The sequence below is a fragment of the Gigantopelta aegis genome, chromosome 13 (assembly GCF_016097555.1).
Source record: "Gigantopelta aegis isolate Gae_Host chromosome 13, Gae_host_genome, whole genome shotgun sequence".
Taxonomy (NCBI): Eukaryota; Metazoa; Mollusca; class Gastropoda; order Neomphalida; family Peltospiridae; genus Gigantopelta; species Gigantopelta aegis.
The window spans coordinates 16,607,021-16,621,307 of NC_054711.1; the positions used below are offsets into that span (position 1 = coordinate 16,607,021).

Below are 14,287 nucleotides of genomic sequence, written 5' to 3' on the forward strand. Positions count from 1 at the left end.
GTTGTCGTTTGCTGTTGTTCATTTGTGATACAACCAGAACAGAACAGTTGGAACATGTCCAGGAGAGGTGAAAAGAACGCACCCCAAGTCTGTGCACACTCTGTGAAATTTGTCGTGACGTAGGCATTGTTGTGCTTCGAGCGACATCTACCGGTGACATCAGAATACTAACTTTCAAAATTATTTCAAGCAATTGGGACATGGGGATTCCCATGGTATTTATCGATATAAAACCTGCTTTTTCACTCCATTTGATAAAAATGTGATCTAAGTGTGTTACAGGTTTGTAGATTAACCAAATTATAATTTATTTTCGCTGGATGGAACTAGGGTGTGTGGCTTTAAGAATTTCAGAGTTTTAAAGAGTATCTTCATATAAAACCCCCACACAAAAACAAAATAGCAACCAGGGCCCTGTTCCATGAAGCGATCTTAGCCCTATGGTCAACTTAAGTGCATAGGGTAGTTATTCGCTTACGGTAATCTTAGGGCTAAGATCGCTTTGTGGAACGGGGTCCAAGACTCATTTTCATAGTCTTATATTGTTACTAATATCTGTATAATTTATACAACATAAAAGTTTTATTAAGCACTTGTTTAACATCTGAAGTATCACTTTAAAATCATTCTGTACTACGTTAAGATGGGGGTGTTCAACTAGTTTCGTAAAGACCACAACCCGATTGAACGATAAGTATGGTTTTTTTTAATATATATATACCTGTCACACATTATAAAAGGGCCTGCAGATGGATAAAATTAATATTTATAAAAAAAATACATACTTACTGGTCAATCGGGTTGTGGTCACGTGATGGTAGTGCTAACGGCTTAATGCCTAGGCAGGATAAACCATGTGCCTGCAAGTGAGGTTTATCTTGATGAACTAATTTGTGGCCAGAAAATGGGACTTTGGTAGTACAGGGATATCTTTTCCCAGATATATTTAACATGTTCTTGGTTGTTAACGACAACCTTTAAAATTTTATAATGTCGCGAAATTACACGATACGTTTCAGAATTGTGTCGCGATCTCTGAATCTTGCATAGCGATTCGCGACGCAATACTGGCCAAAATGTTCCCTGCTAGCTCTGGCACTTGCTAAATTCGCCAATTGCAAATTAAACAAAATAATTAGAAAATTTTATTTTAATTTGGCGAAATAATTTCATGTAATAATTTATATTTTGTTACAAACTAGCTGTGTTTCTGCAGTTTTTTAAGTTTAACAGATGATTTGGTGAATTTTACTGCTGACCCAGAGCTGTTTGTCATTGAAAAACGAAAAACTAAAGCTCCCGTAAATCAGTTAATCTATTTCCTGTTGTACCATTATTATTTCCGGTGAATGCCATCTGCAAAATGGATTATCAGTGTCGTTCTTAAGCATATGTCAGATGCCATATATATATATGTAATTATAATGAGTTGAGTGCATCGCTACATGGCTATTCCCCCCCCCCCCCCCCTCCAAAGAAAAAAAAAATATGGTCTGCTAAGAAAACAATATGACCTACTGGAAATAAGACCGCTTGAAGTAAGAGGAGGGTTTGGAATAATGTGTGTAAAGTTAGGACCTCATAATATGTATTTAAGAGCATTATAACTGAATCATGAGCAAACTACAATGTAGCAGACGGGATAATCCCACGTATGTGCATCTCTTGAAAAATTACCTGTGTTTCCTAGTGTTTTTAGCTGGTCAATTTGTATCAATTTGAATAGCACCTGTGTATTTGTATTTCACCTGTGAATTTGAATAGCACCTGTGTATTTGTATTTCACCTGTGAATTTGAATAGCACCTGTGTATTTATATTTCACCTGTGAATTTGAATAGCACCTACTGGCATCGTGGTTAGCCATCGGTCTACAGGCTGGTAGGTACTGGGTTCGGATCCCAGTCGAGGCATGGGATTTTTAATTCAGATACAGACTCCAAACCCTGAGTGAGTGCTCCGCAAGGCTCAATGGGTAGGTGTAAACCACTTACACCGACCAGTGATCCATAACTGGTTCAACAAAGGCCATGGTTTGTGCTATCCTGCCTATGGGAAGTGCAAATAAAAGATCCCTTGCTGCCTGTTGTAAAAGAGTAACCTATGTGGCAACAGCAGGTTTCCTCTAAAAAACAGTGTCAGAATGACCATATGTTTGACGTCCAATAACCGATGATAAGATAAAAAATCAATGTGCTCTAGTGGCGTCGTTAAATAAAAGAAACTACTTTTTATTTTTTGAATAGCACCTGTGTATTTGTATTTCACCTGTGAATTTGAATTTCACCTGTATATTTGTATTTCACCCGTGAATGTGAATTTCACCTGTGAATTTGTATTTCACCTGAGATTTGTATTTAATAGCAAGGGTTTTTGATATGCTTCATCCCAAACAGGATAGTACATACCACAGCCTTTGATATACCAATTGTGGTGCACTGGCTGGAACCAAAAAACAGCCCAGTGTGCTATAGTGGTGTCGTTAAACAAAACAAACTTGAACTTCCAATTTCATGCAGCTCGCATTACAATATCATGTACATGTATGTATTTACAAAGTTCTGTAATTTGATTATTGAATGTGCATGGGACACCTTGAAAGAAAACAAAACAGAGGAACTATGTTCAATAGTTTATACACAAAAAGTTACACTGATACATTTTTGTTTTTTCTGTCACCATTTTTTAGACTGTCATTTTTGTTAGTGCTCACTGCAACCACGTAATGTAAAAAGGTTATGGAGTAAAACAATTTGATCTCGTGTATTACTACACAGTCTGTACATAATGTTTAAAAGTCGGTTTTACTGTCTCAGCTGTTTTTGATGCGTATCATTGTTGTGGCATACCAGTACCAATGTACATCAACAAACGTCACTTATGAGCATGGGAGGAGGAGGGTTCCTTGTCTGACCCCAAAATACCTTGCTATTTAAAGCTTTTGCCTGGGAAGTAAATTTGTTTTAATTTTAAAAAAAACCTAAAAAATTAAAACAAAAAAATTGAATTTTCACATAATGGCGACAACAGACACCACCTCCCCCTCTTTCTTTAGTCACAAGAAAGCAGATTCATCTTGGACCAAGCTCCCTAAGTCGGCGTTTCCTATCATCGGCTTCCACAGCTTCCCGAATTCTCTGTTTGCTTTGTCTGATCCTCTCGCCTGTAGTGGAATTCGCTCGGTATAAACCATGAACTGCTACCCCCAGTGGGAAAAGTATGGCCCTGAAATAAAAATAAATCAATGATTAATATTCAAACTACACCTTTAATATTCAAACTACCACATTATGCAGCGTTCGACAAGTGTTTGAGAAAGTCACTAGCCCTCCCAGAATCCTTGGCTAGTGCCCTAGCTGTATTAACTATTATATACAATGAAACCCCTCAAAACCAGATCCTTTTTAAACAGGAATTCCCTCAAAACCAAACACTGTAAACCAGAATTCCCTCAAAACCGGACATTTTTCATGGTCCTTTTTTAAAAATCAGTAAAGAACTTAACCTCTCTAAACCAGATACCTATTAAAACCGAACATTTTACTTGGTCCCGAGGGTGTCCGGTTTAGAGGGTTTTCACTGCATATTAATACAGATTTTAATTTCAACTAGTCCGGACTAAGGGCTGGTGTTTATGTCGAATCCTGGATTATGCAATTTAGGAATTGTCTACAATACATCCGTTAATGAGCATTATAAATTTTGTGAAATGCACCTAACTTTGAATGTTGCTTTAAATGACACCAACATTGGTGAGGCGATACATGTGTGTTCATGACATGACTTGTCATAAAATGTTTCGTTTGTACCAGCAACTTGGGGCTCAAACTTAAGAATTTGTCGCCTATGGCAATATTTTAAAAATGTTGACATAGGTAAAATGGCCCACTGACAGCAATTTTAGGCCTTCCTACAGCAGGTTTTTTCAAAGTGACTTTTGCAGCAAATTAACATAACTGAAAAAGTATTTTGATGTATGTAGACATATTTCAAAATCACAAATGTTAAATACTAGCAGATAATATACACCAGGTATATACAGGTTTTTTTATTGTTGAGGAGCTTTACCGATGGCAGATATTTGTAATCAGTGGCAGAAAAATGCTGTCAGTGCTGTCGTTAAGTTCGAGCCCTGGCTACTGTTGTCAGGCTCTTAGGAATGGGGGAGGGAGGGGAAAGGGGTATGTGCCCCACTCGAGGACGAAAGTATGTTTTGTGTCCTACTGTATATAAATAAGAATACAAATCTGGTTTGCGCACCTCCCCCACAACACTTCCGACTACAAAATTGGTCCTACAGTGAGGATGACAATTTTTGTGATTTACATTAAGTGTGGGGGATATCCATGGTGTATATATGTTGATTAAAGCAGTTTTAGCCATATGTTCATTGATATTGTTGTCTAGGATATTTGATTTGGTGGCATATCCTCTATAAAACTTATGTAAAGTGCTTGGAGGGCTATGCTCCCACCCCCCTAACCACACCTTCCCCCTACCTTCTACATTTGCCTGTCATCCCATAACACATGTAAAACAGACTCATAGTGTGGTTGCCTCCCCAAGGTGTGGATCCTGGATTATGTAAATAAAAATGAAAAGAATTTGGGGGGGGGGGGGGGAGAGTGTCACAAAATTCTAAAAAGGGCAAGTATGAGTTCACCTCTGGCAACTGAGCCACGTTTCTGAAAGGAACAAGATCTGTAGGGGGTGTTTGAGGGCATGCCTTTCAGAACATATTCTGTATGATGAATTAAAAAAAAAAGTCATTAAAAGGGGTACTTCAAGTTAGTTGAGGGGGGGGGGGAGGGCGTAGTCACGGGACTGCTGTGACCCCCTCTGCCTTCCTCTCCAATATAACATCTAGCTACATCAATAAGTCTATACAGCTTGATGTTGATGTAGTTGACATCGACATTTCAGGGCTTGAACTTAAAGATTTTTGTCTCCCACAGCATTTTTGATTTTAATTGTCATGGGTGAAACGGCCCACCAACGGCAAATTTGACCCTGCCTAAGACAATATTTTAAAAAGTGAATTTTTCAAAAAAAACGAACATTACTGGAAGGTTATTTTGCTGGATGTAGACCTATTTAAAATGTACAAATGTTATATACTGGCAAATATTGTACACCAGGCCTGGTGCTTATAAAACTTTTAAGAGTTTAGACTCGAGACACCAATAGAGTCTTGGGGTGAGACGTAGCCCAGTGGTAAAGCGCTCGCTTGATGCGCGGTCAGTTTGGGATCGATCCCCCTCAGTGGGCCCATTGGGCTATTTCTCGTTCCAGCCAGTGCACCATGGCTGGTACATCAAAGGCTGTGGTATGTGCTATCCTGTCTGTGGGATGGTGCATATAAAAGAACCCTTGCTGCTAATCAAAAAGAGTAGCCCACGAAGTGGCAACAGCGGGTTTCCTCTCTCAATATCTGTGTGGTCCTTGACCATATGTCTGACACCATATAACCGTAAATAAAATGTGTCGAGTGCGTCGTTAAATAAAACATTCCTTTCTTTCTTAAAAGTTTTATAAGCATGGGGCCCAGGTATATACATTTTATCATCATGCTCCTGGACCCATATTCACAAAACATCGTAAGCCTAGTTTTACACGTAAATGTAAATCTATGACTGAAGAGCTATTCACGAAACAAAGAAAACGTAAGTTACGTGTAAAGTTGGACGTAAATATAAGAGTGCCTCAGGTTGCAACTAACGCTGCACGTAAGTTGTGTACATATAATAAATCAAGCACGATCGCCGTTATTTACCATTATTTACGGAAACTAGCAGCATTTCCGGTAAATGAAGCAGTTTGCGATGGCGAACACCCACGGATTGAACATAATAATTATTTTTGTTGGTGATCGAACGGATGTTTTCGACTCGGACAATTTCTCCTGAGTTATCTTTTCCTTTTTAAGAAATGTTCTCAAGTTCGTACCAAAACGCGGATCCCTACCAATACTAAAATGCCATGGTTCACTGTTCGCGATGTTATTGTTAGCAGACGACAAACAAAATTGCGTTTTGCACATTTGTTATTTACCCGGTAGCCATCGTTTCTAATGTGTTTTTATTAATTACTCCAGTGAGAGTATTAAATCGTAGATTTACGTCCAACTAAGTTACGTTTACATTTACGACTGTCTTTGAGAATAAGGTGCTTCTTGCACGTAAACGTAAATCTACGGCAGACGTATGTGCTAGTCGTAGACGTAAATTTACACCTTTTTGTGAATATGGGTCCTGACCTACAGCAATTTATATCTCAACAACGGCAATTGCGTCGTTAATAAGTTCAAACCCTACATTGACAGTTTAATTCAAACAAGAATATGAAATTTAAACTGAATACCTGGTGATCATATTAAATAAATAAATAAAATAATTATCACTGAGCCACACCCACTTGCATAAGTGCGAAACAAAAATTATCTTGGTTGGGAATTGTTTTATATAATAATACTAGTACCTCACGCTCAATTGAGAACAACATACATGTAATTCCCAGCATTTTTTGACTTTTTGTTTTATTTGTTTGATTTGGTAATGAATACTATATAGAATATCATTTGGTAAAGAACAAAATAGCAATGACTTGCTACATTTTACTTAATAAATAAAAATCAGACATGTTTTTAAAATGTTATGTAACTCAATAAACACACCATTCACACTGGCCCCTGTGGTTTTCTAAAGCATCCAGTGATTCCCCTTAGAGTGTTATGTAATTGTAGAATGGTCTCCCATGGAATAATATTTAATTTATGCTAAATTATTTATTATCAAACCACGAATGTGAAGTAATATGTAAAAGAATTTGGGTTATTATGTAACCTAATTATAGGAAATGTTTATTTGCCAGATGAGTGGGGTTTTTTTTTTTTTTTTTTGGGGGGGGGGGTAGTTATAACCATATGATATATGTAGCTGGTAAATATAATTATTAAAAAAAGAAGAAATTTTGAAGAGTGCAATTACAAAAAGTGCATATTTTCTGAATAGGAGCAGCTACAGGATTGTCTAGGGAGGGTGTAAGTCAAAGGGTACAGGGCCCTCCCCTATACATTGCTAAATTAGCCAATTGCTAATTTTTATACAAAGTGGCTACAGCATTTAGTTTTTGGCTAATAAAATATTCTTAAATTAACCACATTTAATCATTTTTAAGGAAATAATCTATATATCTGAAAATTGACTAACACAAAATGTGTTCCAGTGTGAGCCCTGAGTATGATATTCCAAATTATCCTGACATGCATTATATTAGAGGGTTTCAAGCCCGTGGGAATGATATCTGGAGGGGGTTGCGGGTGGTAGAATCTCTAGTGATTGGTTCACAGCCTATGGTTTGTGTGTTGGGGGGTGGGGGTGGGCAAAGGCCATACTTTTATCTTTATTGATTAGGACAAAAAAACATACATTTTCATCCTCGTGTGTGTGTGTGTCGGGGGGGGGGGGGGTGCCACCCCGGCTCCTACGGACCTGGGTTTTCGTGGTGCTTTCCAAGTTCACGGGTGGGGTGCGCCTGCTAAAAATGGGGAAAGTAATGAATAAATAAAAATTACAAAGATATACTGCATGCCAAGTTAAAGTTGTGTGAACGTGATTTTGACTGCTTGTCATAACTTATTCTATAGGACAGTCGAAAACTTAAATAAAACCCCTTTTCTTTCAATTACTCTCGACCCTGCACCAGTAAATAACAAATCGTATGAAATCAAACGCACATTTCCCGATATATAGGCCTAATGCTGAATGATATGGCATGCGAACGTGCAGACTAAACATTTATAGGTTATTTTCCGTGACAGTTGTGAAAATGATATTTTTAATTAAGTTCCGACTCTTACCATCCAATAAATATTTTTGTTATTTTCCCTAGCGCCATAGGAACGAAAAAGACGTTCAATTTCTCATATAATCAATGAAGAAGGGTCCATCCAAGACTCCGACAACTTCCACCTCACGTAAAGTATTGACCCGGAAGTAAATAACCAGGGTCACTGCCTGTGTTGAGCGGCAAGGTTGTTTTGCTTTGAATTTGTTCGTAATATTTATAACTTAATCCGAGAATAAATTCATAATCTGATACCATATTTGTTAACCCCGTAGATATAGTTGAAGCCTGAATTAAATAATAAGTCATGTGGATTTTGATTGTAATCGAGTTAAGTGGGTTGAAATAAAATGGAAGTAGTTAGCATGCATGTGATTACCTGATTTCGATGGTTACCTGATTTCGGTTAATTGCAATTCTCCGTAGTTTTTCCTCATTTTTTAAAATATCGGTAGGTACAATATGCGAAAGTGGATATCTTTCAGCCTGGATAAATCCTTGCATTGTGATTGACCCAAAATAACAAATAAATTTATTTTATTTCTTAGTCAGAAGTCTGATAAAAACTGGATTTCTTAGTGCACGGGGTACATTAAGTCAGTACTTTTCTTAACGGTAATGGGCCCACCGACAGGGATCGATCACACAGTAAACAAGTTCCTTGCCACTGGCTACATTCTGCCCTGTGTATGGATTAAACTAATATTATTACTCATATGGTTAAAAATACCTTGATACATATCAGTGTTAACCACACTTTGTATGTCCTTCCGGACTGGATTTCTTTGTGTCATTCTTTGGTATCAGTATCAGATGTTATGAATTATAGTTGTCGAATTTAGGAAATTCATTTGACGACATCTGGTTTTCAGCAGTAAACTCCAATTGATGGTTCTACAAGTTGTCAGCTCCATGGGCGACATTCCTGTTTCGTTGTTACATGGTTCTTATGGGTCACGGAAAATCCTAGTGAGAACACTGATGATCTAAATGTAGATATTTTAGGATTCTGTCTTATAATCATACACTTCCGACCCAAAATCGGGGATTCGTAGAAATATAGAATCGTGATAAATTCTCGGCCTGCTAATGTAACTAAAAAAAATAAAAAATTCTTCGTTTTGTTTTTGTTTTTTATCTGTTATTAATTTATTTTGCTTTACAGACCTACTTTCAAGTGATGAAAACAACGATGATGATGATGATCAAGAAGAAGGCGTGGAAAAAGGGAAGACTGGTAACACCGGCCCAATTGAGACTGGTCACATCAGCACAGTTATTGCATTTGATAACACGGGTGTAATTGAGTCTGATGACACCAGTGCAATCCAGTCTGATGACACCGGTGCAATCCAGTCTGATGACACCGGTGCAGTTCAGTCTGACAACACTGTAGTGTTTAAAGGACATGGCGGTAAGGATAAATTTTACATATTTTATTTTGAGCAGGAATTATTAAAAAAGTGCGTGTTCTTCCCTAGTTGAACACAACAGGTTTTTTTTTTACTGTGTGTGGTTTTTTCGTTTCTATTTTTTAAAAAGAAATGTAGTTATTGTCCATTGTATGCTTTATAGATTTTACGCAGCAGTGGCGTAGCGTGGGTTGACAGCGCCCGGGGCAAGGCAAGTATTGCACCCCCTAACCAGTGGACCGTTAGCACTCCCCGAATCCCTTCCACCAGTCCAGAATTTGCACCAACGGCAACCACCCCAGTGGCCCTGCCCATGCTACACCACTGTAATACACAATAGTTGTATATTTAATGCGGCAGTCATCCTTTAAAGGTTAGTTATAAACACTTTGTTTCTTTCTTTTTACTTATTTTCATGCTTATATCCAGTTACGGTTCGAGCATGCTGTCTGACCAGGACAGTGGGTTAGTGAGAGAGAAGAGGATGTAGTGGTCTTACACCTACCCACTGAGTCGTTAAAACTCACTCTGGGTGGGAGCTGGTACCAGGCTGCGGACCCTATACCTACCAGCCTTAGGCCCTTATGTTCGATGGCTTAAGCATGATACCACTGAGGTTAATTATAAACACTAATAATTATAATTATAGTTCATTTATGTCTTCCCTTTATTAAGTAAATAGGCGAGATATAGCCATATTACTTTCCTGGCGAAAATCAGTTTCTTCAAAAATCTATGCGTCCTAAGTGAGTGAAACTTGGTTTATAGTTGCACCTGCGTGTATTGATGTTCATCACAGTGCACTGAAAAGGTTTATGGTAGGCGAGACATTTAATTCTGTAGAATTGTCGTATTGTTTTTCAGATGCTGTATTTTGTGTCAGTATCGAACCAGTCATTTTCAAGTATGCAGTGACAGGAGGACAAGATGACAAGGCGATTGTTTGGAATGTGAAGACTGGTGAAACGGTCTTTGAATGCACAGGTTGGTTTAAGTGTGTATTCTGTGTGTTGTGTTCTTGAGAGAGAGAGAAAGACAGAGACAGAGACACAGAGAGACAAACAGAGACAGAGACACAGAGACAGAGAGTGAGAGAGGTTTGTTTTGTTTAACGACACCAATTGAGCACATTGCTTAATTATTCATCGGCTATTGGATGTCAAACATTTGGTAATTCTGACATGTAGTAATCAGAGGAAACCTGCTACATTTTTTTTTAATGCAGCAAGGGATCTTTTATATGCACCATCCCACAGACAAGACAGCACATACCATGGCCCTTGATATACCAGTTGTGATGCACTGGCTGGAATGAGAAATAGCCCAATGGGCCCACCGACGAGGATCGATCCCAAACTGACCGATGAAAAAATGTAGCGGGTTTCTTCTCTGAGACTATATGTCATAATGACCAAATGTTTGACATCCAACAGCCGATGATTAATAAATCAATGTGCTCTAGTGGTGTCATTAAACAAAATGAAACTGAATATTCCCTTCTCTTTTTTTTTTGATAAACAATGCTAAAAAAAAAGTCAAAGCCATGGGCGTCAAGTAAAATTTTAGTCATTCGTAATAATTTTTAGTATGTAATTACAGGGTTCGAACTTAACGGTTGCCCGATCACCCCTGGCGACTTAAAATGATGACAGGAGACTGAAAACCCACAGTAAAAAAAAAAAAAATCAATCAAAAATATTATTCGGGAAAGTGAAAATAGATCCAGGCAAGTGAAACTCAAAAAAAGAGTTAAGTGCAGACACTGTTATTACAAAGCTGGAGTCGGGGAAAATTCATGAAAAAAACTGTTAAAATTATGCCAACGTGTGTGTATATGTTTGGTTTTGTTGTTGTAGGACACAAGGATTCTGTAACTGCCGTGGGTTTTAGTCACGATGGTGACCTCATTGCTACTGGCGATCTCGGTGGATTTATACAAGTTTGGGATTTCGCAACCCAGCAGGTGGTCTGGGAGTTTGAGTGCAGCGATATCGAGGTAATGTGAAACGGTGAGATCTAAAGCCCTAAATTAGTGAGATCTAAAGCGCTAAATTAGTGAGATCTAAAAACCTAAATTAGTGAGATCCGAAGCCCTAAATTAGTGAGATCTAAACCCTTAAATTAGTGAGATCTAAAGTCCTAAATTACTGAGATCTAAAGCCCTACATTAGTGAGATCTAAACCCTAAATTAGTGAGATCTAAAGCCCTAAATAAGATATCTGAAACCCTAAATTAGTGAGATCTAAAGCCCTAAATTAGTGAGATCTAAACCCTTAAATTGGTGAGATTTAAAGTTCTAAGTTAGTGAGATCTAAAAACCTAAATTAGTGAGATCTAAAGTCCTAAATTAGTGAGATCTAAAAACCTAAATTAGTGAGATCTGAAGTCCTAAATTAGTGAGATCTAAAGCCCTACATTAGTGAGATCTAAACCCTAAATTAGGGAGATCTAAAGCCCTAAATAAGTGAGATCTGAAACCCTAAATTAGTGAGATCTGAAACCCTAAATTAGTGAGATCTAAAGCCCTAAATTAGTGAGAGATCTAAAAACCTAAATTAGTGAGATCTGAAGCCCTAAATTAGTGAGATCTAAAGTCCTACATTTGTGAGATCTAAAGCTCTAAATTAGTGAGATCTAAAGCCCTAAATTAGTGAGATCTAAAGCCCTAAATTAATAAGATCCCTAAATTAATAAGATCTAAAGCCCTAAATTAGTGAGATCTAAAGTCCTAAATTAATAAGATCTAAAGCCCCAAATTAGTGAGATCTAAAGTCCTAAATAAATCAGATCTAAAGCCCTAAATTAGTGAGCCCTCTATCAGTATGGTAATATCTTAAATTGTTCCCAAAAATCTTAGGTTAGAGGACAGATTAATCAATCCACTCAAAATTTCCGGACTTTATTTTGCAGTGCCTCAAGATGTTGAGCTAAAAAAAATTATACAGCTTTATCAAGTTCCGTTACAGAACACGTTTGACTTTAATGGCAGTTTAACTATTTTTCACATAGTTATGGCTCTTGGACTTAAAGAGAAGTGGAAAAAAAATTCCGGACCTTTTTTTGTTGTTGCGATGCCTGAAGATATTGGGATGAAATTGTGTATATTGCTTTATCCAGTACTGTTACAGATCAAGTTTAACTTTCATGGCGATTGATTGACCCATTGTTCACAGTTGTGGCCCCTGAATTTAGGAGATACAAAACAAAATTGGGCCTTGTAGGGGATATGTATTGCTTTAGCAGTAGTCTCAGAATGCTCATTGTAATAAATATTGTTTAAAAGTGAAAAGAAAAACAGACAACACACCAGGCACAAACTAAAGACAGTACTGCTCATGTATCGTCAATTCAGAAACGGCCAAATATGAAAAGCACCTTTCTAACTAATGGAAAACCACATGTAATCTGCATATTATTTTAAGTATGTACACTTTTTTTAAGAGGTAAATTTCAGTTTGAGCTAGTACAGAGTAATTAGAAAGATACACACTGAAGATACACATACCAGTTTTTGCAAAATGTATCTTAACATTTATCCCAATGGTAAAGTGCTTGCCTGATGTGTAGTCGTTGTGGGATCGATCCCAGTCAGTGAACCCATTGGGCTATTTCTCGTTCCAGCCAGTGCACCACGACTGGTATATCAAGGCTGTGGTATGTGCAATCTTGTCTTATAAAAGATCCCTTGCTATTAATCGAAAAAAATGTAGTGGGTTTCCTCTCTAAGTATATACGTCAAAATCATCAAATGATTGACATCCAATAGCTGATGATTAATAAATCAATGTGCTCTAATGGTGTCGTTAAACAAAACAGACTTTAAACTTTTTTATATCTAACGTATATCTTCAGTTGTTAAAATGCTCTATTAGTCGGAAACATGTCACAATGGCTGTAAAATCAGAACCATCTATTTAACCTACTGGATTAATTTTTGACAAAAAAACCATGTTGAGTGGGTACACGGTTATAATTTTTACTCACATATATTCACTTAAATGTTTTATAAATACATAAAATAAAGTTCATATTTGAATCGGTAAGTATTATTTTCATTTTTTTTTTTAAAGTTGCGTTTTACTTACGGGCATTTATGGCCAGCTGTCTTGTATTTATGTCCATTATTCCTGATAACAGTCTGTGGTTTTCTGACCAGAATTTAAAACCCCCCACGAACTATGATTCGTATCCCAATATTTGGTGATTTTCATTGTTGGTAAAACAATCAAATATATTATCAAATTAGCTGTCACAATCAGTTATCGATCCCTGAAAATGACCGTGATGTACCGCGATAATTGTCAATCGAAAATACTTGCCAAAAACCACTTTTTCAACTCAAAATTCTGAGGTATTTTCCATTGAAAAACAAAAAAACTAAAAATACAGGAAACTGAATTGTCTTCAGTTTCATGTTATATAATTGTTTCTGGTGAGTGTCTTGTGCAAAACAGCGTGAAATATGTATTGGGGAATGCACTGTATATAGTTGTACAGTATGTCGAGTGGCATGATCTCTGGCGAGATACCTCACCTGCAGTAGTCACAGGGGTGTCGGAAACAGTACAGAATTTTTTTTTCTCAAAGGATAGATCTCATTATATACATTGCTTTCATGGCTGTACCAAGTTTTAATTGCTTCCGACGCTGCCAAGTCAGAAGGTCAACAATGATGTATGTTTTGTTTATTTTGCAGTGGTTAAAGTGGCACCATAATTCACACGTGCTGTTTGCTGGCACCTCCGACGGAAACTTTTGGATGTTTAAGATATCCTCAGAAGAAACAAAAACATTTCCAGGTCACGGCCCGTCGGCAGCTAGCGGAGTTATCTGCCCAGATGGTATGCAAATCGTTATTGTTTGAAGTTTTGTGTCAACTTTTCATAATATAACATCTTTGGTGAATCACATGTAGGTAGTTATAAAAATTCAGATCATCTTGCAAAGGCAGTTAATTGTAGCAAATAGTAACATACGGCAAAAAAAAAAAAAAGTGTTTTTCCAGTTTCCTGACCTACCCTAATTTTATG

General features: G+C 37.3%; 1 protein-coding gene and 1 long non-coding RNA gene across 2 annotated transcripts in view; one reads left to right on the forward strand and one right to left on the reverse strand.

Annotated features, from left to right (window-relative positions):
• The window catches only part of LOC121387052 (angio-associated migratory cell protein-like), a 29,151-nt gene that overhangs the window by 3,614 nt on the left and 11,250 nt on the right, over positions 1 to 14,287 (forward strand). The window contains exons 2-5 of the mRNA XM_041518064.1: positions 9,010 to 9,258; positions 10,121 to 10,240; positions 11,113 to 11,252; positions 13,954 to 14,098. Coding sequence (XP_041373998.1) covers positions 9,010 to 9,258; positions 10,121 to 10,240; positions 11,113 to 11,252; positions 13,954 to 14,098 — 654 coding nt within the window. The remainder of the gene's footprint in view (positions 1 to 9,009; positions 9,259 to 10,120; positions 10,241 to 11,112; positions 11,253 to 13,953; positions 14,099 to 14,287) is intronic.
• LOC121387053 lies at positions 2,620 to 7,993 on the reverse strand. The gene is made up of 2 exons (XR_005959773.1): positions 7,858 to 7,993; positions 2,620 to 3,224 (listed from the first exon to the last, which is right to left on the reverse strand). It is a non-coding gene; the product is annotated as an uncharacterized LOC121387053 (long non-coding RNA).